The following is a 26,927-nucleotide window of genomic DNA, read 5'->3' as shown; positions in this document are numbered from 1 at the left end:
GCCGCCAGGTCAGTCCAGCTTCTGGACCCTTCTACTATGAGGCCATACTGTTGTAATAGATGCAGCATGTAGTTTGACATTGCCTTCCCTGAAAAATACGTCATCTGGATGGGAGCAAATGTTGCTCTAAAACCTCTGTATCCCTTTCAGCATTGATGGTGCTGTCCAGATGGGCAGGTTGCTGGTTTCAGAGGCACTAATGCCCCCCCACACCATCAGAGTGCTGATAACAAGCTGGATGGTCTCCTGTTTAGTCCAGAGGATGTGGCCCCCATGATTTCCAAAAAGAATCTCAAATTTTGACAAACCGGCCACAGAATGGTTTTTCCACTCAGTCCAAAGAGGATATGAGTGTTTCTGGATCATGTTTACATACGTCTGCCTCTTTGCACGTTGGAGCTTTAACCTGCATTTGCGGATGACACGATGAACTGTGTTCAGACAATGATTTTGGGAGGTGCCTCTGAGGTCATCGAGTGATTTCCATGACAGAATCATGTCTGCTTTTAATTTGATCATGAGAATCCAATATTGATTTTCTGCCATGTCCCTTATGTGCAGAGTTGTCTCTAGAATCTTTTAATCTTTTGATGATACTGTGTACTGTAGATGATGGAATATTACTGAATATATTGTTGGCAATTTTAACCCAGTTCAAGCTTAGCTTTTTCTGTAGTGTTTTTCAAGCATTTGTGCAGTCAAATGTGCCGCGAAGAACCAAAAAACAAAAGTGAAATGGTTAACATCATTTATAAAAACAAGGTGCAACAAGCAGTGAAATATTAATATAAACAATAATTTGAGCAAACATTTAGTTAAATCTTTAACAAAGAGGTAAGTTGTTGAGCTGGTTCCAAACTAAAGGCTCTGCCTCTCATTCTGGTCTTGGAAATTTTGGAAAAAACAAGCAGTCCGTTACTCCGAGACAAGCTTCTAACTTCAGTAACTGATTGGTTTCCTCACGTTTCACCGACTTGTTGAGGAACATAATTGTGAAATCGCATCGCAATGTGAAGACGTAGACGTTCAGATTGCTGAACCTTTGTCCATCTTCTGCGAGAGTCTGTCTCTCCCTCTTTTGAATTTCCAATCATGTTAATGATAAAAGACCAGCAAATATTAAAAAAAAAGTCAAACCTCTCACCTGCGATGATTATGTTTTCTTTTTTCAATCCTTTCATTCTGTTTTAATTGATTTTCCACAGCATCCCAACTTTTTTGGAACTGGGGTTTTCACGACCAATCGAGTACAGTACTTAAGATTAAAAAGAAATGAGGGAGCACGTGTTCTTCTGATCCTCCTTTTTTTTCAAATCCATTGTCTGTCATCTGTTGAAGGGGAAAAAAAAGCTTTAACAGCTTTCCGAGTCTAAAACATGCCAAGTATCACCTGTCACTTACAATTTTACCACCAGGCCCTGAATTGAATTCCTATTGATTGTGGGCCTTGCCACTTTGAGGATGGAAACAGTAATTTGCCAGCCTAAATGCTACTCATTCATCACCCCCCTCATATTGACCAGTGACCTATAAGGATGGAGGCCAAGCTGCTGCGTCTGTAAAGCCCATTGGCCTTTTCGATGACCTATCTGCTGGCTGCCATTTGGCTACTTTTATCTTACTGCCATTAAAACATGTCAATGAGAGACAGCAGGCTTGTTTTACAGGGGTGTAGAGGACAGAGGATGGTAACGGGATCAGAGGGGACCTTCTCTTTTCTTAGAAGTTGTGTTAAACGGTACGGACCTTGACCTCTCCTCTTCTCAGCCGCCCTGTGAGATGAGAGTAAGTAGGGTTACAGCGTAACTCGATAGACTTTCTCCATTATGCTGAAGCTGGACTCTATGGGAAAGGATTGTGGTTTGTCAATGTCATCTATCCTGCCGTCGGCCTCTCTGTACTGATTGGATGGGAAGAGAACAGTAGGTGACATGGGATGGTTGAACTAATAAGACAAAGCGTTTATTGTAATTCCCAAGGCATCCATCCAATCCACAGATCAGCGTCTGTTTGACTGTATCGAGACATACAATGGAAGCAGCTGCTTTGCCTTCCCCTGTAATTACCGCATGGAATTCCCTCTGTCCTAGAAACAGTCTGTCTGACATCAACCATGTGAAGGGCTCATTCTGCTGATTGGCAAATGGAGAGGCTGTAAGAAGTTGCAGTTGCTATTTAAATTGCATTTCAGTGGGCACCGAATAGGGTTTCTGTCAGTGATGCATCTCTGTGGCTCCATCTGGACACTTTCCACAGTTGCTTTTTCACATGTCAAATATCATCAGTTAGAAGTTGAAATAATCTTGACCTCAGTCTTTGCTTAAGTAGAGAAGGAGATACGCTTTGATGGTGCTGTGGAACAAGTTGAAAGCGTCACTTATAATAAGAAGCTCACAGATAGAGCTAGTGCGGGTTTGCTCTTAATGATGATTAGCGGATTATTCTGCTGCCCTTCCTTGTCTCCACAAAGCTTTATAGCAATCTGATTGTATGGCTGTTCAGTCCACAATTTTGCTGTTAGTGTTATTTGCAGACGGCAGTTGTTTTCAGAGCAAAGCCACTTAAAAGCCAGTCTATATTACCTCCGGAGAAACAAACAGTCACCGTTAGCAACTAGCTAGCGAGCATAGTCGAGCGTTTAGCTACCAAAGGGAAGGATATTTCACCCCAGAGTTGGTAGAGACTAAAACAGCTCGATTAAAAAAGAATAAATACTGGCGTGAAAACACAAGAGTCCAAATGTCAGAAAATGTTGCTTTGTGTCAACCACATATACTTTAAACATTATAATAGATGTTTTGTACAAGTTGTTTTCCACAAAGAGGCCAAAACATTCATTATTACAAGTTTCAGTTCAATCCAATCCAGTGATGCTTTAATGTTGTCGTATAAATAATACGTACGCACAATGATAAATAGAAGAAATAATCATAATAAAGTAGTGACCTGTACTGGTTCTGATTAAAGTGGACCTGAAGAAGCCTCTGACTGAAGACACTCTGTTGTTTAATCATTGTTTTTTGTAGAGGATGTGATGTGTTCTCCATTTTAACTTAATCAGCATTCCTTCTTTTTTCTTCTTTGCACAGTTAGTTTGAGGGCCTCACTGACACCTCACTAACAAATGCAGGAATCCCCGTGTTCGTGTGTGCGTGCTGTTTGCTTTTCTTTTGATCCAGTCTACTTCAAACTTGGTGAATGTCTTGCTGTACATACAGTATTGATTTTGAAGTAGCTTGTATGAGCATTTCTGAAGATCTGGCTTAAAAAAATAATCTTTCACTGCTGTCAACTGCGTACATGTGACGTGTCGGTGTACAGTTATCTCCTTTCTCCCAATGTCAACAGAAACTGAAGATGTTGACTCCACAGTTGTTTTTAGTAGATTGTGTTGTACAGCAGATTTCACAGGCGTAACTAAAACCCCAGATTGTAATCTCACGCCCGCCCATTTAAAATAATGGAAAATACTCTGAGAACATTTTTTAAATGACGTGTTTCGATTTACGATCGTGTTGGCAATTAATTTATACTTTAATACTTTTTATCATTTAATACTTTCCTGTTTTAACAAATTCTTAGAAAGAATATCAAGAGTCAACTGTAAGAGTTAAGAATATAAGAACTACATGAACTCTCATAGACTAAATTCATTAAGAAACCCTCCTCTATGTTTGGTCTCTCATTTCCGTCGCTGTCTGTGACCAATTCCAACACATGGGTGGAATGACCACACATGCATACAGTGAGACGGGAACGGGGTTTTCTGAAGGAAATGTCTGGGAAAGAAAATGTTAAGTGTGGACTTAGATAAAAGGAAGGAAGGAAGGAAGGAAGGAAGGAAGGAAGGAAGGAAGGAAGGAAGGAAGGAAGGAAGGAAGGAAGGAAGGAAGGAAGGAAGGAACTAAATAAATAAATAAATAAATAAATAAATAAATAAATAAATAAATAAATACAAGGGTTTGGAAATTAAATCCTCATCTGCTGCGGATTCTCTTTTATCCCCACTGCCAAGTCCAGCATTAGTCACAAACACAAATCCAGCACAAGAGCTTGACTCTTTTATCTTGATGCAGGGTGGCAGTGTGTCTGTAGATTGTGTGCGAGTATGTGTGGCCTGACAGAATTTTTGTGTGTGTCAGCCGATGCCCGTGTGCCAGGGTTGTTGTCAGTGGGTGCCAGAGGCCTGTTTGTGGCGGCCAGCGTGCCGGAGCAGCACGTGCAGCCCCATCGCTGTTGACACGATGGTTTACTTCAGAGAGCGCCCAAGGTACAGGACGGCCTTGGTTACCCTCGTCCTGACGACAGGCGATGTGCTGAAATATTGAAGTGACAGCAGCACACATTGTCCTACTGCTGTCACTTGCGTGTTGCATATAGAGCAGATTTATTGGAATGTCCTCACTGCTGCGACGTGGGTCAAGCTGATAGATGGCGTCAGGAAGCTGTTGGTAGAAATTTTGGGCTGAAAGTATTCTGAGACAAAGGATTCTTTCTTTTTCTAACCATTTAACTCATTATTTAAAATCAAGATAAAGCCTTTATGTTTTGGTCTGAAAACTAAACTAAAAATGTCACCTTGTATTCAACAGTGGTCTCGTCGGCATGTACTGTCCACTAGCTGTTCACTTCACAGGTGTTGCAGCTGACAGCTGAGGCCATAGCTAAGGTCAGGAAGCTGAATCTGCCAACACTGGCCCTTTATTAAAATAATTATTTACTTTACTAATTTGTGTGCTCACCCTTTATTAACCCCTTCCATTCTTTCGTCATTCTGTTGGTAACATTTGGAACAAGATGTTAGTGAAGAGTTTAGTGTACCAGGATTTACGAGGCTATAGCTGTTAATTTAAAGCGTCGTATAAATATTTGACCAGCACTCATGTGCTATATATCAAGAGCTCTCAGCCAGAAATGCAAAGAAGTTAAGCTATCAAACGCATCTGGGATGGATGTTTTATGATTCTACCACTCACAGTTTCAAGCTTCTATTATTAAAATTTGAAAGCTATGTCTAATTGTATTATTTCATTATCCTTCTTGGAATCAGTGTGGCTTCATAAAAAGGATTAGTTTACAGCAGAGATCCAGCAATGGGAAGAAAAGCTTCAGTAATGTGGAATTTGTTTCTCCTCAGGGCAGGTCATAATACAGTAAAACAGTTGATTTGATAAAGCAACTGCAACGCTAAAAAGGACATTGAGCAGTTGTTTTCACACAGGCTGGAGAACTGTCAGTTGCAAGTAAATTGGCTTTGATATGAAAATATGTGCCGATCTCCTGTAAAAGACTGATCAAACTAAACAGATAACCATTCAAAACCAAAGACCAGCATCTGTACTTGACTTTCATTTACTCAAATTAGTCTCTTTGTTGAGAATCAATAGCAACACTAGCGAGGTGTGCAGCTGCTGACTGGCAGAAACGGGACATTGTGTAGGGTTACAACGTGGGTATTTGACATTTTTAATGCTTTGTGTATGTGCACGCGAACTAAAGTCGTACGTCTCCCCAAACAGTCCGTTCTTGTTTGTCATGTTGTGTTTTACATCCTTGGCCCTCGCCAGTGCCGCTTGCCAGCCATTCTTTACAGCTTTCTGTCAAGTGTGCTAATTGCTGTAAATAGCTGGGTGCTCGGTTGTTGTGATTGACCCATCTGAAAAGCTGCTCAATCTGTTTTGTATTTGGAAATATTTTTGGTCATATGTCAGCCTCATCTCATGTAATGGCTTTTTTGTTGTTATTGCCCATTAAACTCATTACCGAGGGGACGGTTCGCTTATTTGCACTGTGGGAGGGATTGTTATGTGTGATGCAAACCCTCTTTGATATATAAAATGGAAAACAAACTTCTCCTCATCCTTGTTTTTTAGAATTGGAAATGACACGAGACAGCGCTCACCCTTCGCCGAGCTTTCCATGGCTAAAAGGCTTTGGAATGTCACACGACACACATGCAGTCAACAGTATACACCATCAGCATCAGTCATAACATCAAAACCAAAAACTGCAGAGCAATCTGCTGGAGCTCGAGACTCGGCTGGTCACTAACATGTTTCAGGGTGCATGGTTGCAGAAATCGGCTTACTTTTCAGTCTCAACCAATAGACTGCTAGTATACTGATTAACAGCTGAGCCATTAGCTGTTCCAATGTGTTGCTAGCCTTGTTTGTTAGTCATCAGACAATGGCTGTTAATAAGGCTTGCTGGCTGAGATGCATGAATAGTCTTTTCATTTCCCACATCACTGTCCAGAACAGTGGCTGACTTGAGCAGGGATATAACTTCTGCTGGCTTAATTTAGTCTATTTTATAGCACCACAGGGGGTTGCCCTGTGGAGTCATGGGATTAGTTCATTTGACTCTTGTTCTGGCACATCCTGCAGAGACTTGATCGTTTTCGTATTTGTGCGGTTTTGAGGCTGGGTCAGCATCATGTTGTGTTTGTAATGATCTGTGTGCCACTGACTGCTGTCAGAAATGTTTAAAACTGGTTTGAATGAAAGGTAGAAAACTACTTATGCATATATATATATCTTGCTATCTTGTTTAAAAGAGCATGTTTATGGGCCTCTGGCAGGGACTTGCTGTAGCTGACTGTGCTGAATAGCAGGCAGTCAGAATGCCGGACACTGTCTCGCTTATATGTGATGCTTCTCTTTGTGGCAAGCTAGCAGTTGAGTTAGCAGATTTGTTGTCATTGTAGAGTAAGACAGCTTTTTATTTTATAAAGTTGACAAACAGCCTTATCTTTGTCCGTTACCACGCCATTTACGACTTTGCTAGCCGGTTTATCTTAATTTTTGTAGCAATGTTACAAACTAATATTGGTTTATTTAACTCAGAGGTTACCCGGATATGCATTAGGTCAAGCTGATACTCGATCGCCCTCTGCTTGACCACAAGTTCTATTACAGTCTTAAACGTTTATAGACTGTAATTTTTCAGTTCAAACTGGTAGCTGACATTTTAAGTTTGAAGTCTTGAGAGGCTTTAATGCACGCATGTCTGTAGGATTCAGTCCAGGTTTATTAGGCTGTATCTCAGTCAGTTACCCAGTAAGAAGTTTGGAAAATGAACAAATGAGTCCATGTGAGAATTAGTGAAGGTCAAACAAATATGTGTGATTCATCTTCTTTTTTTCGGCTGGCTGATATGCTTTTTGCCTGTCAATGCTGCAGGCACAAGCCCAAGTATGTTTAGCTTGTATGTCAACATAAAAGAAGTAATCATTAAGAGGGAGGAGTTGAAAACCAAATACTGCAAATTCAACAACTGCTTCATCTGGCCTCTTTAGCTGTTACAGCAAACACATCCTTTGAACCAATCCTTGCAGACGGTTTTTGTGTTTGAATGTTTGGAAACATCAAAAATAGAGCCATCGACCTTCAAACTTTAAAATTCAAAAGCTTAAAGTCCTCCCAGAGCAAGTATAGAAATGCTAATCAGGAATTGAACAGTTGTTGCTTTGGGGAGGGGTCATCGTGTACGTGCCTGCACTCGCAGCACAAGACTTTGACACTTGACGCAACAATAATTTGCCCCCAAAAGCAAATTGTGTGCAAAGTAAAAGCCTGTGTTTCTTCTTCTTCTTTTTTTTTTGGTCTGGCTTCTGAAACATGAAAGCAGGCGGTCGTAGTGAGAAGGAGAGCTTCGTGAAGACCTGCCCGGGATGTTTGCGAGATCTGAGGGAAGGCTGTGATCACACTGTCTCATTAGATCAGTCTCGCCTCTCTGTTTCTATATCACGCTTTACTGCTGCTCACAAGAAAGGGGGAAAAAAAAAGAAGAAACTGCACTTTTTTTTAAGAATACCAACCACTGACATCAGAGTCGTGCCTCACCTTTTAGCTTCTGTACATATGCATGACCTTCTGTGCACCTGCTAATGTGACTATAATGCACAAAGCCTGCCTCCATCCTTCACATCCTTTTCTCATTTGCTATATTCTGCAGATATTATTGCACTGCATATATTTGATAACACCTGACATCAGACATCAGCCAGTGGGTTATTTATTCCTTTTTTTTTTGTACTGAATATATCTAGGTGATCACTTGTTGAATTTCTAACAATTATTTTGCTCTACCACATTTGAAACATGTTAGTGTTTCTGTATCATTGCTACTGTTTAGCACTAGTCTCAGTTTCCCCAAATCTGATACAACATACAGACACAAAACACATCTCCATTAGAAGAGAAACGGAATGAATAGCTAGACAGAAAAAAAAAAGAGAATACAAATGTCATAAAAGATGGTCTTCATCCCCGTTGGCTCCCCTCCTCCACCATATAGCTCTCTTTGTAACAATGCTGCAGTTTCCATGGCAGCTAGTGCATGTTAAGCTTTAGGATAACAGTGAAAAAAAGTGGGGAGAAGAACGGGGAATAATCACAGGGTAAGAGGGACTAAAAATAGTGAGGGACTTAATCCCAGGCATTATTTATTCATCCAGACCTTCTCATGCCTGCCCCGGCTATGTAAACATCATTTCTCCTGCAGTTCTTCGTTGGGTGAGCAGGCAGTTTTCTGACCTCAACCCCCACAGTCTTACTGACTGACTAATACCCTGCAGGTGGGGAGGGAGATGCAGTCGCAACACAAAGTGAAGACGCCCTGAATGGACACATACTACAGGCTTTGGTTAGGTTTGCTCTTGTGAAGCTGCTCGGTAGAACATTAGTATTCCTACTTCCCCATCATACTCAAGAAGCCACTTAACAGTGAATAAATATGACGCTTCATCATTAAAAAACATCCACAGTAACATCTGACTGATACATGATTAAGCAACTCTCCAAACGATGAGTTGAAAATGCAATTGTTTAATTTAACTGGTGCCAACTCATGTCTTATACAGGCTGACTTCCGGCCAGTAACTTACTTAGCTTAAGTATTTTTCAGGGGAAGTTACTAAACAAGTGCTTTCTTAATCACAAATTAAAGGTTCTGTCCAAAGGAGACAATGTATGAAGAGAACAAAGACCTCATCCCAAAGACATGATACGATTGTGTACAAAAGATGTGTGTTCTTGCCTAAATATTCTTTTTCATGGATATGTCAAAAGTATTGTACTATTGGTTTCACCAGAAGGATAATTAATAATATATTATTTCTAGGCTAGATTCCTGCTGCTGATCATATGAGTGTGCCAAAATTTTTCCTGAGTGTTACTTCTGCATAGATGAACAAAACATACATCTTTTATCGTTTTCCAGTAGTTATTTTAGGATTAGACCAATAGAACTCTGAAGTTATAGCTGGTCAGAGGCAGTAATTTAGTGCAACGCAGACGTTGTTCGATTGAGGAAGTGCAGACAAAGTAAACAACGGTCTGATGCAATCGCGAAGCGTTGTAAAAAAGAAAAAACTCTTCAGTGTAGTGTTGGCTGAACTGTTGGGGAATTTTTGAGGTCAAAGTCAAACTTTGAGATTGAAGTCGGGTGAAGTGAAAGTTAAGGCTGGCTTTGTTGGGCGTTGTTTAAACTTCCTTTTTTGATCACACCACAGATGTCATGTTGCCAAAAAGAAATAAAATTCCCCCAAAGAATTTAGAGACCTTTCAAAAGACGAGAAAACAACGGAAAATGATTTGAGTCGGTTCAATTTTGACCATATTTTTAAAGCCTACCTTCAAGTTAATTGTCTTTGCTTTAAATTCAGTTTAATTCACTTTATTCATAAAGCACCAATTCACAACAAAAGTTATCTGAAGGCCCTTTAACAAGAAAGCAGACAAGGCCAATCCAGTCCAATAAGATCCAATTATGAACCAGTTCAGCCAATATCTGTTGTGATTCAATTATAGTCCTATTCATTGTAATCCAATTATAATGCTCAATGCCACAAGACAATCAAAAGAAATTAGACAAGAAAATAAAATGTTGACCTCCAGAAGGATTGTGCACATGAGAAATTTCTAATGACGACAAGGCATCGTCCAGCCATCTTCAGTCTGCCCGTATGACTTCATGTAGCCACAGAACACTCAGGAAGGAGATGCATGCCCTCTACTGGAAATGACAAATTAGTCCCAGATCATAAGCAAACCATGAACAATGAGTCCTGAATAGAGATAAACTGAAGAATTAAGGAAACATATTCAAGTAACCTCTGAGGGCATCGACCAAGAGGTTAAAACCTGGTTTTAAATGGCTCCTCAAGATGGATATTACATTTCTACCTTTCTACTTCTGATGCAGCGGCTAAATTACTTAGCACCTCTAGTAAATTTTTCCCGTACTGGTGGTGCAAATTAGTTTCTCCTATCACAGGGTGTTCACCTGCACTACTGGGAGCGAATGTACCGTTTTTTTTCGGACCATAAGGTGCACTTAAAATCCTTTAATTTTCTCAAAAATCGACAGTGCGCCTTAAAATGCGGTGCGCCTAATGTATGAATAAATTCTGGTTGTGCTTTCTGACCTAGAACCGATTTTGTGTGGTACACGGTGCTCAAAAATCTGTCAAAATGTTTTAGCACGGCCTTGGTAAGCTACGAAGCTGCACTGCGTGATGGTTTGAGCATTACAGCCACCGTAGTCACGAGCTTCACAGAGTAATACGATCTGTGCTTCAACAGTAAGGTGTATGCATTCATTCATTTTCTATGCCCGCTGCCCCCAAAATGGCTCCTGTTAAGAGACATGCTTACGAAGCGGATTTGAAACTCAACGCTATCAGTCACGCAGTACAACAAGTGAGTTGAATAAAGTTTGACTTATCTGAGTTTAATTTAATTTAATGCGCCTTATAACCCGGTGCGCTTTATGTATGGAAATAGACCCGCTACCAGTCAGTCATTGATATTGCGGCTTATAACCCAGTGCGCGTTATAGCCCGAAAAATACGGTAGTTCAGGTCATCCTCTGATCAGAACATTTGCGGGTCGATCCCCTACCCTGGCCTGTTTCAAAGTGACTTAGGTCCTTAACATCACGTTGATCCAGATCTGTAATAGTAGATTGATTGATTGTAATTTTAGAGAAAAAGAGTTGCATAATAGTGCGTATATGTTTTAGAGAGTGCTGTGTGGATGGGTGAATGAGAAACGCATTGTACTGTGCTTTGTCGAACTTAGATGAGGTCAAAAGGCGCTACACAAGTGCAGAGCATTGAGCAGCGAAGCTGAAAAAAGCCACCCGAAGGAGCTCAGTTACGCCAGTTTGGCCCAAGGGCCCTTGGACCACAGTCAGTACGGTTAGTCGTAGGGATCTTTGTTGACCGAAGTACAGGTATGGACACTGAGACTGAATGTCAGGAAACTGAATTGTACAGCCCTGTAAAGCAGATGTATCTTTCAGATGTAAAGTTGCAGGTATCATTATGTAATAGAAAATCATCTGGTCCTCAACGAGTCTTAATGAAGGTACGTTAAACCTCAGATGAACAGCGAGACATGACATAAACACCAGTATTTCACAGAAAGTCCTACTCATGATTCAGCAGCTTGTAGAACTGCCTTCATCCGCAATAACTTAAAGTAATAATTTTCTGTCTATCACGTCCCACCTCAGCAATTCAATCAGGTTGACGTCTTGATTCTTTTCTATTTAAGTAATTTTTTACTTAATCTGCAGGTGCGCTTCGGATCATTGCCCTGTTGCGTGACCCAGTTTCATCCAAGCTTTAGCTGTTGGATGGATGTTCTCACATTTGACGCTAGGATACTTTGGTATACCGAGAAGTTTGTGGTGAAAACCTAAGCCATGCTGCCATGTTCCTTCTTTCTCTTGGCAACCCTTCCAAACAACTTATATTTGCTTCGTCTTTTTCTAATTGGCTTAATTCTGATTTTAACTGAACCATTTCAGATGCAAACCAAAGCCTGAGGTGTCATAGATGTTTTCAAATATCCCATTCTCACCTTGGGGTGAGCCTGCTGGGACATCTGGTGCTGGGAGGACTGACAATGGGTTTTGAATTTTTCAACGAACAAGTAATCTTTCTTACTGTGGAAAAAATCCAAACCTTATTTTGACCAGATTGGTATAATTAGGTAATAGAAAGAGATTATAATCCAAGATTTTTATTTTTGGATATGTTTACATGTATTTTTTTCTCATTCTGTAAAATAAAAGAGTTTGTTGCAGTTTGATAAAAGACACTAAGATAAATCTTTTTTAGAAATGAACAGATTTTCTTTCAAACTTTCTGTCAGATGTACACTGTCACGCTCCTCCAAGTCGTCTCGAGTCACGACCAATGAGAGCAGTGCTCTCTGTTTGGGCTGTTGTTTGAAACATAACAGACAAGTCCAGGGAGAATAGGAGGTTTTTCCTTCTGTTTACCACAAATGATCACAGGTTAATGATTTAACCTTTAACATTAGTACAGACCAAAGTGCATTTCTTATCAAGCCAATATGCAACACATCTTTTAGTTTCTAAAAACAGGATGATTTTGTATTTTTAGGATCAATTGACAACCCTAACCCATCCAAGATTAACAGGCAACAATGGCTTCCCTGATATCACTGCTGATGTAAATGGACTGTACTTGTATAATAGCGCTTTTCTAGTCTAACTGACCACTCAAAGCGCTTCTAACGGTACATGCCACATACAGCATGTCTTGGTCTATGCTAACCAGCAAATGTAATTCTCTACGGTTGTATTCACCTAGTTTTTTAGTTCAGATGATTCTTTTTTTCATTTCCTGACACCTAAAACCTTACAATTGAAAGTGGGTCTTTTGCACAATGCATATATCCAGTAGATATATTTTATCTAAAATTTAGATCTAGTCAGTGATGAACATACTACCAGATACTAATTTAAGCATTTATTGAAGAAACCGTTAAGATTAAATACCATTTAAATTCAGATTGAAAAAAGGAGTGCCTGGGGCTGTTCATCTTACTTCCACTTTGAGCTACTGTGCTATTATGCTTTAGGAAAATGGAATTATTTTCACTTTGAAAGCAGATGCTGCTGTTATCATGGCACATTTAGAGAGTGGTTTACTGAGCACCTTTTTTATTCTTCAACGCAACGCTGGTCCCATGCTTCTGCAATCACTCCAAGAGATGAGAACGGAGAAAACATATAATTTATTCTAACATAATGACTGACTGTATAATAGAGGTGACATTTTTAAATGTCTCTGCATGCATCTGATTTATGGCTGGTCGAGTCAGCTCAAGCATGTTGCAGAGGAACTATATTAGGTTATACATTTAATAATTGGACCTGACCGCAGCATGTTGTTCAAGCCTTTTTCATTCGACAAAATGGGATAAATTCTAATGTATTCTTCATAGAATCGGCTTTACAATTAAGTACCTGATTGCTAAATCTGCCCAGATCAATAGACAACAGCTTCCTTGAGACATGCATTATTTGCAGTTAATCTTAGGGTATCTTGACATGTGGGCTTCATGTCCGAAGGAGCACTAATGTAATTTTGCTGTAGAAGTGGCTACAATGAATGACCTCTGATTAGTCATCATTGAATTTCAGGAAATTGTTGGCCATCAAGGACTTTTTTCTTCAGAATGACTGAAATTGTTCCATTAGAAAGATGCGATAATAAACTAAACCTAAACCTTAGTTCCAACACAGGACTTTAATGCTGGAGAATGTTGTGATTGACAATATTAAAAGCAGCAATTCAATCTAAAAGAATTACAATCAAACCGTCTCATCTATCAGCACTGAGCTGATAGAACACAATATTATTTTCAGAAGTTTGTGTTCACCAAAAAAAGCTGAAATCCTAATAAACAGAGAACTTACATTGATCAGGTGCAGCGAATAATGTTGCTCCATGTCTTCTGGAGATGTAAATAAGAAACCGTTTGTTATGATGTAAGCTAATATGATGCGAGACCTCTAAACGATTATTCAATGTACAATTAACCATATGTACCAAGAGTTTATCAGCTCTAAATGAAGGGTAGTAATTATATAATGTTACAGTACAGTTTGCTAAAGGTTTGTAACTGAACCTTCTTATGTTTCTGTGTTCGATCCAAAGTTTTAGCTGAACTTCAGGATCAGCTTCTCTGCTTCTTTAGCTTTAACATCAAATTTAATATAACATTTTGACAAATTTAGAATGTATTTATGTAAACTCTGAGTAGAACTGCTTATGTATGCACAAAGTTTATGTCAGTACTGCGGCTACTTTTGCTAACCCTAGGCTATTATTTGACTATTCATTTGGCTTAAAACTTGGCTTCAAGTGAAGAAGAATTAATTCAATAATACTTTATTAATTTTATTAATTAAAATTGTTGTGTATATATATATATATATATATATATATATATATATATTATATTATATTATATTGTTGGAGTATAAATGATTGTTTTTATGGTTGTTGATGCATAATGACAAAAATAAAAGTCTAACTTGACTAACTTTTGGAAAGTTGAAGTGTAGCAGAGAGAGGCGGGGTTAAAATCTTCAGAGATCTGCATGAATGGATTATTGTGTTGTTGTTTTTTTTGTTGTACTGTTGGGATCAAGCAGGAGCTGAATTAGTTATTAGCAAATATTGATAAGTGTCCGAGGACAGTTATTTATATTCAGTAAAATTATTAACGAAAAATGTTACCTTCGGGGCACCACTGATGTATCTCAAAAGCTAATTACTAAAACCCGGTATCAGTCTCAAAATATGTTGGTCTATACGTGTCAATCTGGGACAGATGTGACACATGCATAGCGTATATGAAGGCGATTAAGTCGAGCACTGACATTCCCAACGAGCAGTTCTCACAGTGAAACATACACAATGACCACAAAACAACTTTTCCTTTAAAATAGTACAATAGAATTTATTAAAGTTGGCACAGTGATTAAATCAAGGGTACTTTCATTAATAAACACTTTTGTCTAATAAGCTAATCCTATGTACAAGGTGAACAAGCAATGGAAGAAGAAGCATTAGTCTGATACAAGATAGAAAGACGATGCAGAGCGGGACGTTCAAATCCCTGTCTACTCATGGTTAACAAAGAATCCCTTGTGCTTTCTAGAAGAAGGATTCTCACTTCTTCTGGTCCTGTTGGAGTTAGCGCTCAAGCTAACTCTGGGCCATCTCTCAGTGGACTCTCAGCTGTACACTTGCCTTGGCTTGAACCACATCTGTTAAACGACGGTGGTGGAGCAAGGTGTTCTGACATAGCCTTTAAAAGTTCCTCCTTGTATGAGTAAAGATCTCAGACCTCTCAGACCTCTGCTGTGCACAGCTCTGAGAAATAGTGCATGGCTTTCTTTTCAGAAGCAGTTGAAAAGTGGGTCTTTGGAGGCAGTCTACGCACCATACCCATAGCCAAGTAATGAGTTGATTTCATCTGCGCACTCACCAAAGCTCAAACCCAGGTTTCAGGCTGTGTGCGATGGAAGAAATATTCTACACAGGAACTCGCCATTATCAGGTCTGCCACAGAGAGTGAGCTTTAAACAAGTTGTCTGGTGTTAAGCTCTTTGGTTGCTTTTAGTTAACCAAGTTTAAACTAAAGAAATTTGGTAAGCTGTGCTGTTGCTTCTGCAGAGCCTTGATGTGATGTGGCTGGGTAGTAGTAGCTACTGCTCCACCTAATGGGTCACAAGAACATGCATATAGTAAGTTACTTACTTAAATTACTCAAAATTCACTAACTGAAGTAACGTGAAGTAACAGCGAGATACTTAACTTACATACAGCAGGTAGCACTCTGACTCTTGATCTGCTGTGAGAGCAAATTGAGCTTAGGTTAGCAGACCTTTATTGTCCTAGTGCGTGAAGGGGGGAGGGCTGCCGGATAAGGAGCTGGGAGACCTCCGTCCTCAGAGGAAAAAGAGAGCAAGCAGTCTGAGGCGGTTTTACTAGGCAGATTAGGGGGAGCGGATACCTGGAAAGGAAACCAAGGACTTTCAGAGTTAAATCCAGTTTCCTCCCCAAATGAATGACTTCAGTTGGGCAGGTTCCCAACAGTACCTTGGCAACAATAAGCTGATGATGTCACACAGTGTTAGCAGGTAACACAAGTTAACTCCTCAATAGACAATGTGAGAATTCAATATTCAGACTGCAGAGATGCTCCTCTCTGTCTGGAAGCTGGGTAGAGAGTGTACCGCGTGTATAGAGTTTGCTTCTGATATTTTCTGCACACAACAAAAGAGACAACATGTCAGTTGGTCACTTGGATGTGCAGATATCAAGCTCTCAGCAGCTTTCTGTGTGCAGCTCCAGTTTCCCCTCTCTTGCATTGTCTGTGATGCTGTGATTATCCTTCATCCACTGTCAGAGGATGAGCTTACTTGTTCAGGATCCTTGAACTTGCCTTTCTACTTGAGTAGCAGGCACGCCCTCGAAATGGCAGCAATGTTTCTTCTGAAAAGACTCTCGCCATAGTTGATACTGACTATGATATTGGTGTTGACTGATTGTTTAGCCTCCAACACTGACTGTGTTGCAACACATGCTCTGTTGGACTCAGAGAAGAAGGCATTTGTAAAAGCTGTTTTATTTTGGGCTGCATGATTAGCTTCAGATTATTACCGTAAAACCTTTTTGTTATATAATCACAGATGTCACTGTTTTAAGAAGTAGTGCAGAATTATCATCTTTTCTTCTTCCTTTTTACCTCTTGGACTTGCCTTGGTACTTTTATTATGCAACCTTGTTGCGAACATGTCTGCAATTTGTTTGTGCCTGGCTGAGCTGTAGGGGCTGTTCTAGTATGTAGGTCAATTTACTTGACAAGATAATCCCCTCTAACCTGTTGTTGGATTATAAGATAAAATAAAGCTGTTCACATGATAGGTCACTGCCTGTTCAATATTTAATCTAGCAGCTTAATGAAAGTTACCAGATGTTCTAATTAGTGTGGGACTACTAGTGGTGCTCCATAATTGACATTGACACTGACATTGTTTTTGTGCTCTTCTTCTGTTGTTTTAGAGAACATTTTCTTAACCTATTATCTAAAACCCCTGAAGTGGAATTCTACTGGAAAGATGTCACACCAGGGATTGACAAACTGAGGCTTCTTATTAATAACTAGTAGCTCAGTTTGATGAGGTTTGGACAGACTTCTGTTACCAGCTGAACCATGGTCTCTGGTCCAGGACAAAGAGCAGCTTTCACTTGTGGACTTTGAGAGAGAAATTTGAAATAGTATTCTGGATTCCCTGGACTCTCACTGCACAGCCCTACTGAAGGGCCAGCTGTAGTTTTGCACTGAAAGACTATAGGGAGCACTTAATTTCGGACCAGAATTTGCTGTGATCATCTTGGAGAACAGCAAAGGCAAGACTAAACCTTTTTTATGTGAAGAGGCGGAAAGATGTGGCTGCATGGTGGTGTGGTGTTTAGCACCGTCGCCTCACAGCAAGAGGGTTCCTGGTTAGAATCCCGGCTGGGGCCTTTCTGTGTGGAGTTTGCGTGTTCTCTCCAGGATCATGCATGTTAAGTTAATTGGTGACTTTAATTGTGAATTCGTATGGTTGTTTGTCTCTGTGTGGCCCTGTGATTGACTGGCGACCCATCCAGGGTGTACTCGCGTCCAATGGCAGCTGGGATAAGCTCCAGGCCTCCCGCGACCCTGAATTGGATTGAGCGGGTATAGAAAATGGATGGATGGTTATAGAAAAAAGATTGATGTAGACCTACTTAATCCACGTGTTGGCTGAGTTTACATCCAAATGGAACATTTTAACCCAGTTTTCCAGAGAATGGAGACAAATTGACTGGAGGTTCCTTTCAGTGTCACTTCACCCACTTCTTAAAGTTAAACATGTTCAAGCAAATTACTGGCCTGTTTTTATTTTATATTCTAATTACATTTTTTTAATATATTCCATAAAATTAAGCGGGGCTGCTGGGAATTCAACAGCAAACACTGCAAATACTTGACATCATCTCTCTTTTGACATATTTGGATACACGTGGGATCCTCTTTTCAACCTTTCCTGCAGACATATGAAAAACTCTCTGCTTGAACACAGAATACCTCACAGCCTTCGCACATACACCATTTCTATCAGGAAGTAGTATTGCCCTCTTTACCAGAAGTAACTTCTGGAGGCATATTACAAATAGTCCTCCAGTTTACTCTGTCACTCAGAGTTTCAGGGTCTTGCTTTCTCGCTCATACGGCCTCTGTCAAATTCTTCCCACAGTACTTCAGTGGGATTCAAACCTCGTCCATGACCTGGCCCTTTCATAACCCTCCATTTCTTCTTTTTGAGCCTTCCCTTCCTTTTCTAGTGTGCCGAGGATTATCACCCTGTTTACATTGTTAAACGGCTTCACGACATCTTCACCAGCCTTTGACATAAATCAGAGTTAAAGTTTAAACAGTGGCAACCAAGCCACCACCATGCCTCGCAGCTTGTTTAAGGTATGCGGCTCTCGTTCTGAAGGCTCAGTGGTGTAGTTTAGGGTATTCACAGTTAGGGAGTGTACCAAGTGATGGGTTCGTGTTTGTTGCCTTCATTGGGCTTGAGGCATGGAAATCGGTTATAATAAGTGGTAGCACATAGCATGTTGAGCAGGGCGGGAGTTTTTTATGAATGAAAATAATCAGGAAGATCATGCCAAGCACCCAAGTAAAACATATGTTTTCAGAATTGCAAACAGCTGATCAGCTGCTCCGACAGTGTACCAAAGAAAAAATACTTTCCTATGGATTTCTAATATGAAAGCCCAGTTTGCTTGTGTGGTTGTAATAGAAAATAAAGAGTAGTTCACTTAAAAATGTAAGATGATGTAATTGTCTATACCTATACTTTTTGGGGCAACAGTGACGGGAAAGTCTGCACTTCTTTTAGTGCTGATGACAGTTTTATTGTGATCAGAGCAGAGCTTATGTGACAATGTTCAAACCACTAACCCATTTTTGGTTGAACTAAATATGTCGGAATTATCTTATTTGTCACCGTTTACAACACAGTGCTTTTATTCTTGGCTGAACCTGCTACCTCTAAAAATTGGGGCAGAAATGCGGAGCACACAGCACTGCACTGCTGGTTGAGGTCAGGCGACAGGAGAGAAAAGACCATGACAAGTAGTCCCTGCAAACCTTTGTTTGTGTGCTCATGTACTCCGGCTCGTGATCCCGCTTCAGTATGAGTCCTTCCCTGCAGAGATGCAAAGCAGGACGTGCAGCATGTCTCTGGAGAATGGTGTGCCACGTCTTGGTCAGCATGGAGTAGTAACCTCTCTGTTTTACAAATTCTGCCCTGTACATTTCCATATTTTTCACAGAACACGATTTAAAAAAAAAAAAAGAGATTCACAGTAACTTTGAAGTGACATCAGAAGTTTGCTTAGCAGAGAGGTTCTCACTCAGATTCTCACAGTGAAGAAAGCTTCACAGAAAAACCCTCTGATGGAAAGCATTGCCCCTCCAGAAACTCAGTCTAGCCATACTTTGATGCCTAGAAAGCCTCTTTATTTGACTTCTGACACCTTTTCTGCTGCCAGTGTCTCTTAGCAGCAGGTTAATTTGATGACTGAGACTGATGATTCTAGAAAATCCACCTATCATCTGACTGCTGCTTTAAAGGCCATATTTACCCATCCACAGCACATCTGAACCTACACTGTTTTTTACAAGCCACTCAGTGCTTTTTTCCTCCACCATACACATCCGTACACTGATGGACGTGTCGGTAACATGTGGTTCAGTGTCTTGCCCACATGTGGGAAGCTGGGAGTGGAACCACCGACTATCCGATTGGCAGATGACTGCACTTGGTCCTGAGCTGCAGCCATCCCGGTTGCCTATGCTCATCAATGCTATAGGAATCAAGGTTGCCGGGGAAACAGGAAACAGCTGCAGCAGGTTTTTGTTAAACATGTGCAAACACTAGTGGAAATAAAGTAAATGTCAACAACAGAGCTTGTATAACTGTAACAAGCTTGAAAGTCAGTATTAAATATGAGCTCCTTTATTCTCCAACACAGCCTGAACCCTCTGAGACAAGCTTTCTGTCATTTCTTTAAGTAGTCTTCAGGAATAGCTCTTCAGGCTTCTTGAAGGACATCCCAAAGCTCTTCTTTGGATGTTGGCTGCCTTTTGTTCCATTCTCTATCGAGATGATCCCACACTGCTTCAGTAATGTTGAGGTCCGGGCTCTGGGGAGGATTCATCCCTGATTTTCAGTCCACTTCTTGTGTCATTTGGCATAGCTCAGCCTTTTCTCCCTGCTTCCCTTCCTCATGAATAGCTTTCTGCCAGCCACCCTAACATGGAGACAATTTCTGATGAGGGTTCAGTGAGTAGTCGATGGATAAACTGAAGGTCCAGCTGCATCTGTCAGGCTCTGTGTCAGGTTTTTGCTGGATTTCTGTTTCTTAAAAACATCACTCTCAGATACTGTTAATCTGCTGGGAGCAGCAGTTTTTCTTTAGATCCGCTCCTCCTCCTCCTCCTCCTCCCCCTTTTGTCCTCCACTTGTCCAGACACACTTCCCACCATGCTGGGATAAACCACGTTTTTTGCTAATAGCTCTTTGGGAATCCCCTTCCTGGTGTAAAAATATTCCTCTGTCTTTGTCAAACTGAGTTGTTTTTGATACTTGCATAGATGAAAAAAAATAGAAACAAAAGACATGTCTCTATGACAGGCTGCTGGAAACTAAGGGCCTGAAGATACAATTCACATTTGATTCTTTGCTCAGTTGTTTGTTATGTGTGGACAGAACACCTGCTCATCTCTTGATGAGTTGCCTTTTTATGCTTGAATAATTCATAAGTCAATGTTAAGTGGCTAAACAAACAAAAAGCACATATTCCTCGACAAATGATCAGGCACTGGACTGAACATAAGTAAAAAAGCAGCCAATGTAAAAAAAAAGCCTTTCTTTCTGAAAGCCTGGAGAGCTGTTGTTCAAGACCACTTAAAAAAATTCTAAGAAAGTCTGGCTGCTTGGAAACAAAATGGAAAGCAACGAGGGTTGGCTCAAGGCTCTTGCATTGTGTAATCTTATAACCGCAGTATGATGTGCTACATTTGTCACATTTAAACAAACGAGGCCACATATAGGCTGCAGTATCATCTGTTTGCATTACTGCCTGACATTATCGTCTCTACCCATCGTCACAATCTCAGCTGCCAACATGTAATTATATGAAAACACTGCAGGAAATATTTTTCTGCTGATGGACTCACATTGGCTGAGCACAACTTTTGTCAGGGCTAACAGATGGTCAAGTTGGGGCCCTTTGTCTGGAGATCAAGATTGCGTGTGTGTGCTCTATATCTTTAAGGAAGCATTAACTCACATGTCATTCCTTTGTTGAAAGAGAGCGATGGGGAAATGGGATTTTGCTCCACAGAATGGTCTGGTTATTTAAAGCGAGGCAATGCAACAATAGGAGGAGACTAGCAAGAGAAAGTGTGATAGTAGGAGAATGGATTTGAGTCGTCTGTTTACCTGCCAGCGCTGCCTTTTCTGTATTGTTACCATAGCAACACTGGCTTGCTGTATCTGAGTGTGTGCTGTGCTTGAATGTAAGCTGGTGTGAGGATGTGAGACAAAGGATGTAATTCTGCCTGTCACCAGTGCAGCCTGAAGCTGACTCCCCGGCTGCTGGTTGCCATGAGACCAGACAGACACATCCTGCTCTTCAATGATAAATCTTTCTCTAGATGCTTGAAACACTAAACGGATTAGGTCCATTTTGTTTTCTGAGAAATGTCGAGATAAATTCCAACGCTGTGCCTTGAAAAAGATAAGTCTTAGACTAACCAGGGATTGATTGGCTAATGTAATTAGGATTGGTAGATAATGTAAAATCAACTTTGAACAGAACTTGGTTACTGTCTTATTGGGTTACAGGGCTTCCCCAAAAGTATAGAAGGATAGCAAAGGGATTAGTTTGATGCTAGTAGAAGGAAGACCCAGAACCTTCTGTATATCCTGTCAGTCTGTCGTTCAATCAGTCGAAAAGCACATCTTAATGATCATTTAACAACTTCATATCTCTGCTTTGTCAACCCAAGCAAACCATGCCCTTCACATGTGGACAGCTAACTGAATCCAGTTCACGAACTGTAACTGCAACAATCTACACTGCAGCACAAATTGGTGTTCCATTTACACAAAAAGGAAAAGAAAACAGAGGTGTAGATAGCTATGAATCCTCTGTCATTTGTGCCAGTATGTTTCAGGTCAATACTGGATTTATCTGGTTTTAACTGGATTTAACTGTTTTCTTTCGCTGTTAGCCATGTAGCTGTCCCACATAGCTAGCTGTCCCATATAGCTAGCTGTACATGCAAACGACTTAACTTAACAAACATTTACGCTTTTAACACAAGATGATGGTCAAACTGTGAAAAACTGATGGATTAAACCAGAGAAGAGCAAGATTAAACAAAGGAAAGAATAGAATAGGATAGGATAGTCTTTATTGTCATTGTATGGGGTGGTACAACGAAATTTGAGGCCACGGAAGCTGTGATTTTTGGTACAAGTTGCTGTTTTTTTTTTTTTTGTTGGTATTGTTTTTATATAGCCGTGAACTGCTTTGCAGCTTATCTTTGCTGGTTTCAATTTGGACAGTTTTCTGTCATTTCTTTAAAAACTTACAATATCAACCCCATGTGTCTTCTAACTGCATCTGACCTGGTAAATTTGAAAATGACTCGACTCACCAGCTGTTTCTGGTCAATTACATCTACAGAACTACAACCAATGCAGCCTATACCACCATCCTATGGCGACGTCAGTTTATTACAGCCTAGTTTATTTGCTTTAAACTACTGTATTCACTTTTTTTTTTTTTTTTTGTGGCTTTTGTAAAGATTGCTTCCAATTTGCTTTGCCAGTGAATATAAACCTGTCTCCTAATAGGCTAATTCCTCCAATATGGAACTTTTCTTTTTGAATATACAGCCAATTGACGATGCTTCAATTACTTCTATTACACAACAGTCTTTTACCCTAATTTACAAGCTTTCATGCAATCATAACGGGTGACTGCTTACTAAAGAGTGAACTTTCTTTCTTGTTGCACACTTTTCAAGGGTAGGTAAAAGTGTAACATTATATTCTGTCCCCCTGACAGTTGCCCTGAGATGACAGAAGTGGAGCCAGTGCTGGACTTTGCCTCCTCTGGGCGCTCGGGGAGGAGAAATGCACTGCCTGACATCCTCGGGTCTCCGGCGGGTGTAAACCCTGGCGACCTGCCTCTTAAACTGGCTGAGTTGTCCCTTGAAGGTAAAGCACACACAGTTTCTATATGTTTTATAATTCTCTTTTTTCTTTACTCTGTTGAGCACAAGCCAACACAGAATTGACCGGGAGGATTCATATATTCAAGGACAAACCTTAATGTCATGCATCTGGAATTATCAGAATCTGGTAGTTTTGCTTGTTTCTGGTTCCTCTGCTGTATTAAAAAAAGAACTTGAACATGTTAAAGACCATGTCTGGATGTCTGATGTTGGAACAGAGCCTCACAACTCTGCCAGATATCAAACATGACAACACAATTACTTTCATAGGCTCCAAAGTCGTTTCAAATACACATTCAAATTTTGCCGACTGTCTACCAGCAGTTTCAGCCTCTTGCTGCTCAATGGTTTTTATGTACGGGAATTTTTCTGTACTAATTGTCAGTATCATACCTAACCGACTAACCCCTGCTTTTGAAAGTAATATCTGTCTTTTTGCTTTTCGCTCTGTGCGCAGATGGTCCGGGAGGAGCTCAGTCTCCCACAGCAGAGGAGCCTCCCGCGCCGCCCGACGGCTCAGAGGGAAAAGAGGGATCGTAGAGACTTGTTTATTCACCTCCACATAGACCCGCAGAGGTAACCTGAGACACGGGATGAGGAACAAAGATGGAGAGCAAGCTGTGGGAGAATGAGTCGGTCTGTTTGCGAAGCAGCTGAGCCACGGAGGGAGAATGACGGTGCGACTCCCAGAGGATTGGAGCCAGGAGCTTAGGACTGTTTAACACTTAGCACTATCTGAAAAGATTCAAACGTCACTTGGTTGGGAATCTGTTAGAGTGTATCTGTGCACAGGTGACCTACACGGTCACTCCGGACACCGCACAGAGAATATAAGGGACTAAGACAGATTGTACACTGTACACTACTATTTTTGTATGATTTATTTAAAACTAAAGGAAAAAAATGAACGCTTTATTGGCCATTTCCTTTAATTTCATGCAGTTTTTTTCTAATTCTGTGTGTTCTTTTCATTTGACACTTGTAGGAGTCTGACAACAGGTTGTAGAGGCGTGAAGCTTTTTAACCCAGCTCGATGCAAACTGGTGTGTGACTTAGAGAAACTGGGAACTCTCTGTGTTGTCTTGCTCACTGATGTTTTTACACTAAATGTGTATTATCTACTGTGTGTACTCAAATCAGAAGCTGTGGTAGAGTATATCTACACTGCAGATGTACAGTTTATACCCTTCATAACCAACTGTTTTGACGTCAAAGGATTCAGTACATTTTTTTTAGGTGTCCACATGGTGCAACGTGATAACATGGAGTCCGTATCTTAGGACATTCCTGTAGAGAATAGTATCCCACTGCCAACAATGTCCACACTGCTTCAATCCTAGAGAAAAATCTAAGATTTCCTTTTCCTTTTTTTTTATTATTATCAAAGCTGCTTTTGAAAGTTTCCTGATTTTCCTCTGAAGATGTGCCTAGTGGCAGTTTACAACTGAAAACCTGTGCTGTGTTAGTTGTGAAGTACTGCTGTCTTCTTTTCTTCTAACTTTGGGCTACTGATATTTCCTGAGATTTAATAGGAGGTATCGTCTTTACTGCTTGGGCTGTAGATGAATAGAAGAAGAGAAAAACCCCACTTATTCTGCAGTCGGTCTGGAGAACTCTTTTTTTCCTTTTCTTTTTGTCAGAACATGCAGCATATGCCCACTGCCTGGCAATGAGAGCAAGCACTGAACATTGCCACCATCAACCACAATGTGTTTCCAGCGCAGAGAAAACGGCAGCACGTTCGCCTTCTGCTTCTCCACCCGGAGAAAAGTCTGTTAACACTCATCAACACATACGCAGAGCTGTGAATGGGCCACGGGATGGAAAGCCACAACAGCAAGAGCACTTTGTCAGCTTATCCACTCACTGCTACTGTATTTATACTGTATTGTAGTATATCTCATGCGTGTCATACATGCTGCCTGTATGGTTACTAGACTATTCGCATACTGTGTCCACAAAAAAAGATGTTCCGTAATTGTCTCCATTTGAGGATGTGTTGCCGGTTGCTGTCTTTATGTGGATGTTTCTCACAAATTCAACAAGGAGAGTCTGGTGTGCTGCTGCCCGGCCTCTGTTCTTGATGCTGTATTACTGATGAAGTTTTCATGGTCTATCAGAAGCTGTATGATCAACACTTTGAATCGGAGGTGTATTTATTAGTGTCCTGATCTCTTTAGTGGTGCATATATTTTCCTTTGCTGGACTGAATCCTTTCTGTTGATTCTATCTGGTGGTGGACTTTGCCATATTAAACCCACAAGCTTTACATTCTCCACGGTGTGTTGAGTGGTTTCATTTCTACGCACAGTTCAGGTAAATGCATTTCGCCAGAGTGAGGGGGAAAAAAAGCACAAGGTGCAAATTAAAAGCAGATTCGGGTTGAGCTATGCGTTAACCTCCAAAGAGCCAGCGTCGGCTCTTATAGTGCAGAGACATTGGTTGCATTTCCATGCGGTTGTTTTTATTCTACTTTTGCATAAAAAAGCTGGTTCGAAACAGAACACTTCTTCAAGTGCAATAACATCACAGTTCAGTTACATTAATTGTTCAGAAGTCAAAGATTCCATAGTGTGCTTTTGTCCTGTGTCACTTCGCTTCTCCGTCATCCTTAATGGTCGTCCTTAGTTTAAGGCTTTATTGTGGCTCTTTTATGTCATCTTCTTTTGCAGTTTTGGGTTTGGAAATAGTTCCAACTGGCTTATCTTGATGAACCTCACTTTAGATATTGCGTAACAGCACTGGATGGAGTCTTGCATGGATTTGCATTTAATTTTGCCAATTTCCCCAAAAATTTAGTTAAATCTTCTGTAGATATAGATGGAAATCCAGTTGCTGATGTGGGGAAAGTGTACAAATCGTTTTGCACTGTGGCAGTCCCTCCCAACCCCCGTGTGAGGAGAGTTTTTCATGTTTTTTTACATGCACAGATTTAGGATTTACACAGACAAATGCTTGTAACAAATTAGTACTGCAATGAGTGGTGAGTTTTACAGCTTTTACAGCTCTGTATGTTTTGTACCGACTGTATAGTTGACTTTACTTAAGAGTTAAGAGTTGCACCCCATCCATTGCGATTATGTTCTGTTATTACGGTTACTGTTATTCTCTTCTTTCATGGCCAAACTTCTTAGTTTTCATCCAAGTCGAAGCCCGGGATGGGAGCTGTGGAGTGTCTAGGCCTGTTTGAGTCCCACTGAACATGCAGAAGTCATTTGACTTCCAACTGCCTACTTGTATGAGTTGATTCGACTTTGAAAAAATTAATTCAGCCGGACAAACATGTTTATTTGCATTTTAAAAGTTCGGTTTTAGTCAGACTACCAGTAATTGGATTTTTTCACGTACACTTGCTTATCACGTATTAGCATCACAGAAGTAGCCATCGGTTTATGGAAACAATGATTACAACTGACAATGTTAGAATGCTCTTTTGGAACTGCTAATGATGGAGCCCAAAATTGAACTTTATCAATCTTCAAAATAACTTTATTCTAATTCCAGTTACAGAAAATTAGGCAGTTTCCTGATGGATCAGCTAAACCTGAAAGCTACTCACATTAGGGCCATGAGAGGAGCATTTTTGGGACCACTGTAAACCAGTGGTTTGAAGTAGTGCAAAGTATTTTTTTTTTTACACTGTCTCATTCAGTCACACGGAGTGGGTCTGTCTTACATGGTCCAGGTTGCCAAACCGTGTTGGATGGGACTCTGGGGACTATGTTGCAGTATCATGCTCTT

The 26,927-nt window shown here is 40.5% G+C and overlaps 1 protein-coding gene across 1 annotated transcript in view; it reads left to right on the top strand.

The window, feature by feature from the left end:
- The window catches only part of pkib (protein kinase (cAMP-dependent, catalytic) inhibitor beta), a 28,386-nt gene extending 3,617 nt beyond the window's left edge, over positions 1-24,769 (top strand). The window contains exons 2-3 of the mRNA XM_072370321.1: positions 23,018-23,169; positions 23,644-24,769. Coding sequence (XP_072226422.1) covers positions 23,028-23,169; positions 23,644-23,726 — 225 coding nt within the window. The 5' untranslated portion in view covers positions 23,018-23,027 and the 3' untranslated portion in view covers positions 23,727-24,769. The remainder of the gene's footprint in view (positions 1-23,017; positions 23,170-23,643) is intronic.
- The last annotated feature ends 2,158 nt before the right edge of the window (positions 24,770-26,927 follow it).

This window comes from Leuresthes tenuis, unplaced genomic scaffold, assembly GCF_036924035.1.
Source record: "Leuresthes tenuis unplaced genomic scaffold, fLeuTen1.0.hap1 SCAF_18, whole genome shotgun sequence".
Classification (NCBI taxonomy): Eukaryota; Metazoa; Chordata; class Actinopteri; order Atheriniformes; family Atherinopsidae; genus Leuresthes; species Leuresthes tenuis.
The sequence above is the reverse complement of the archived record's forward strand: the minus strand, read 5'-3'. Positions and strand labels throughout refer to the sequence as shown.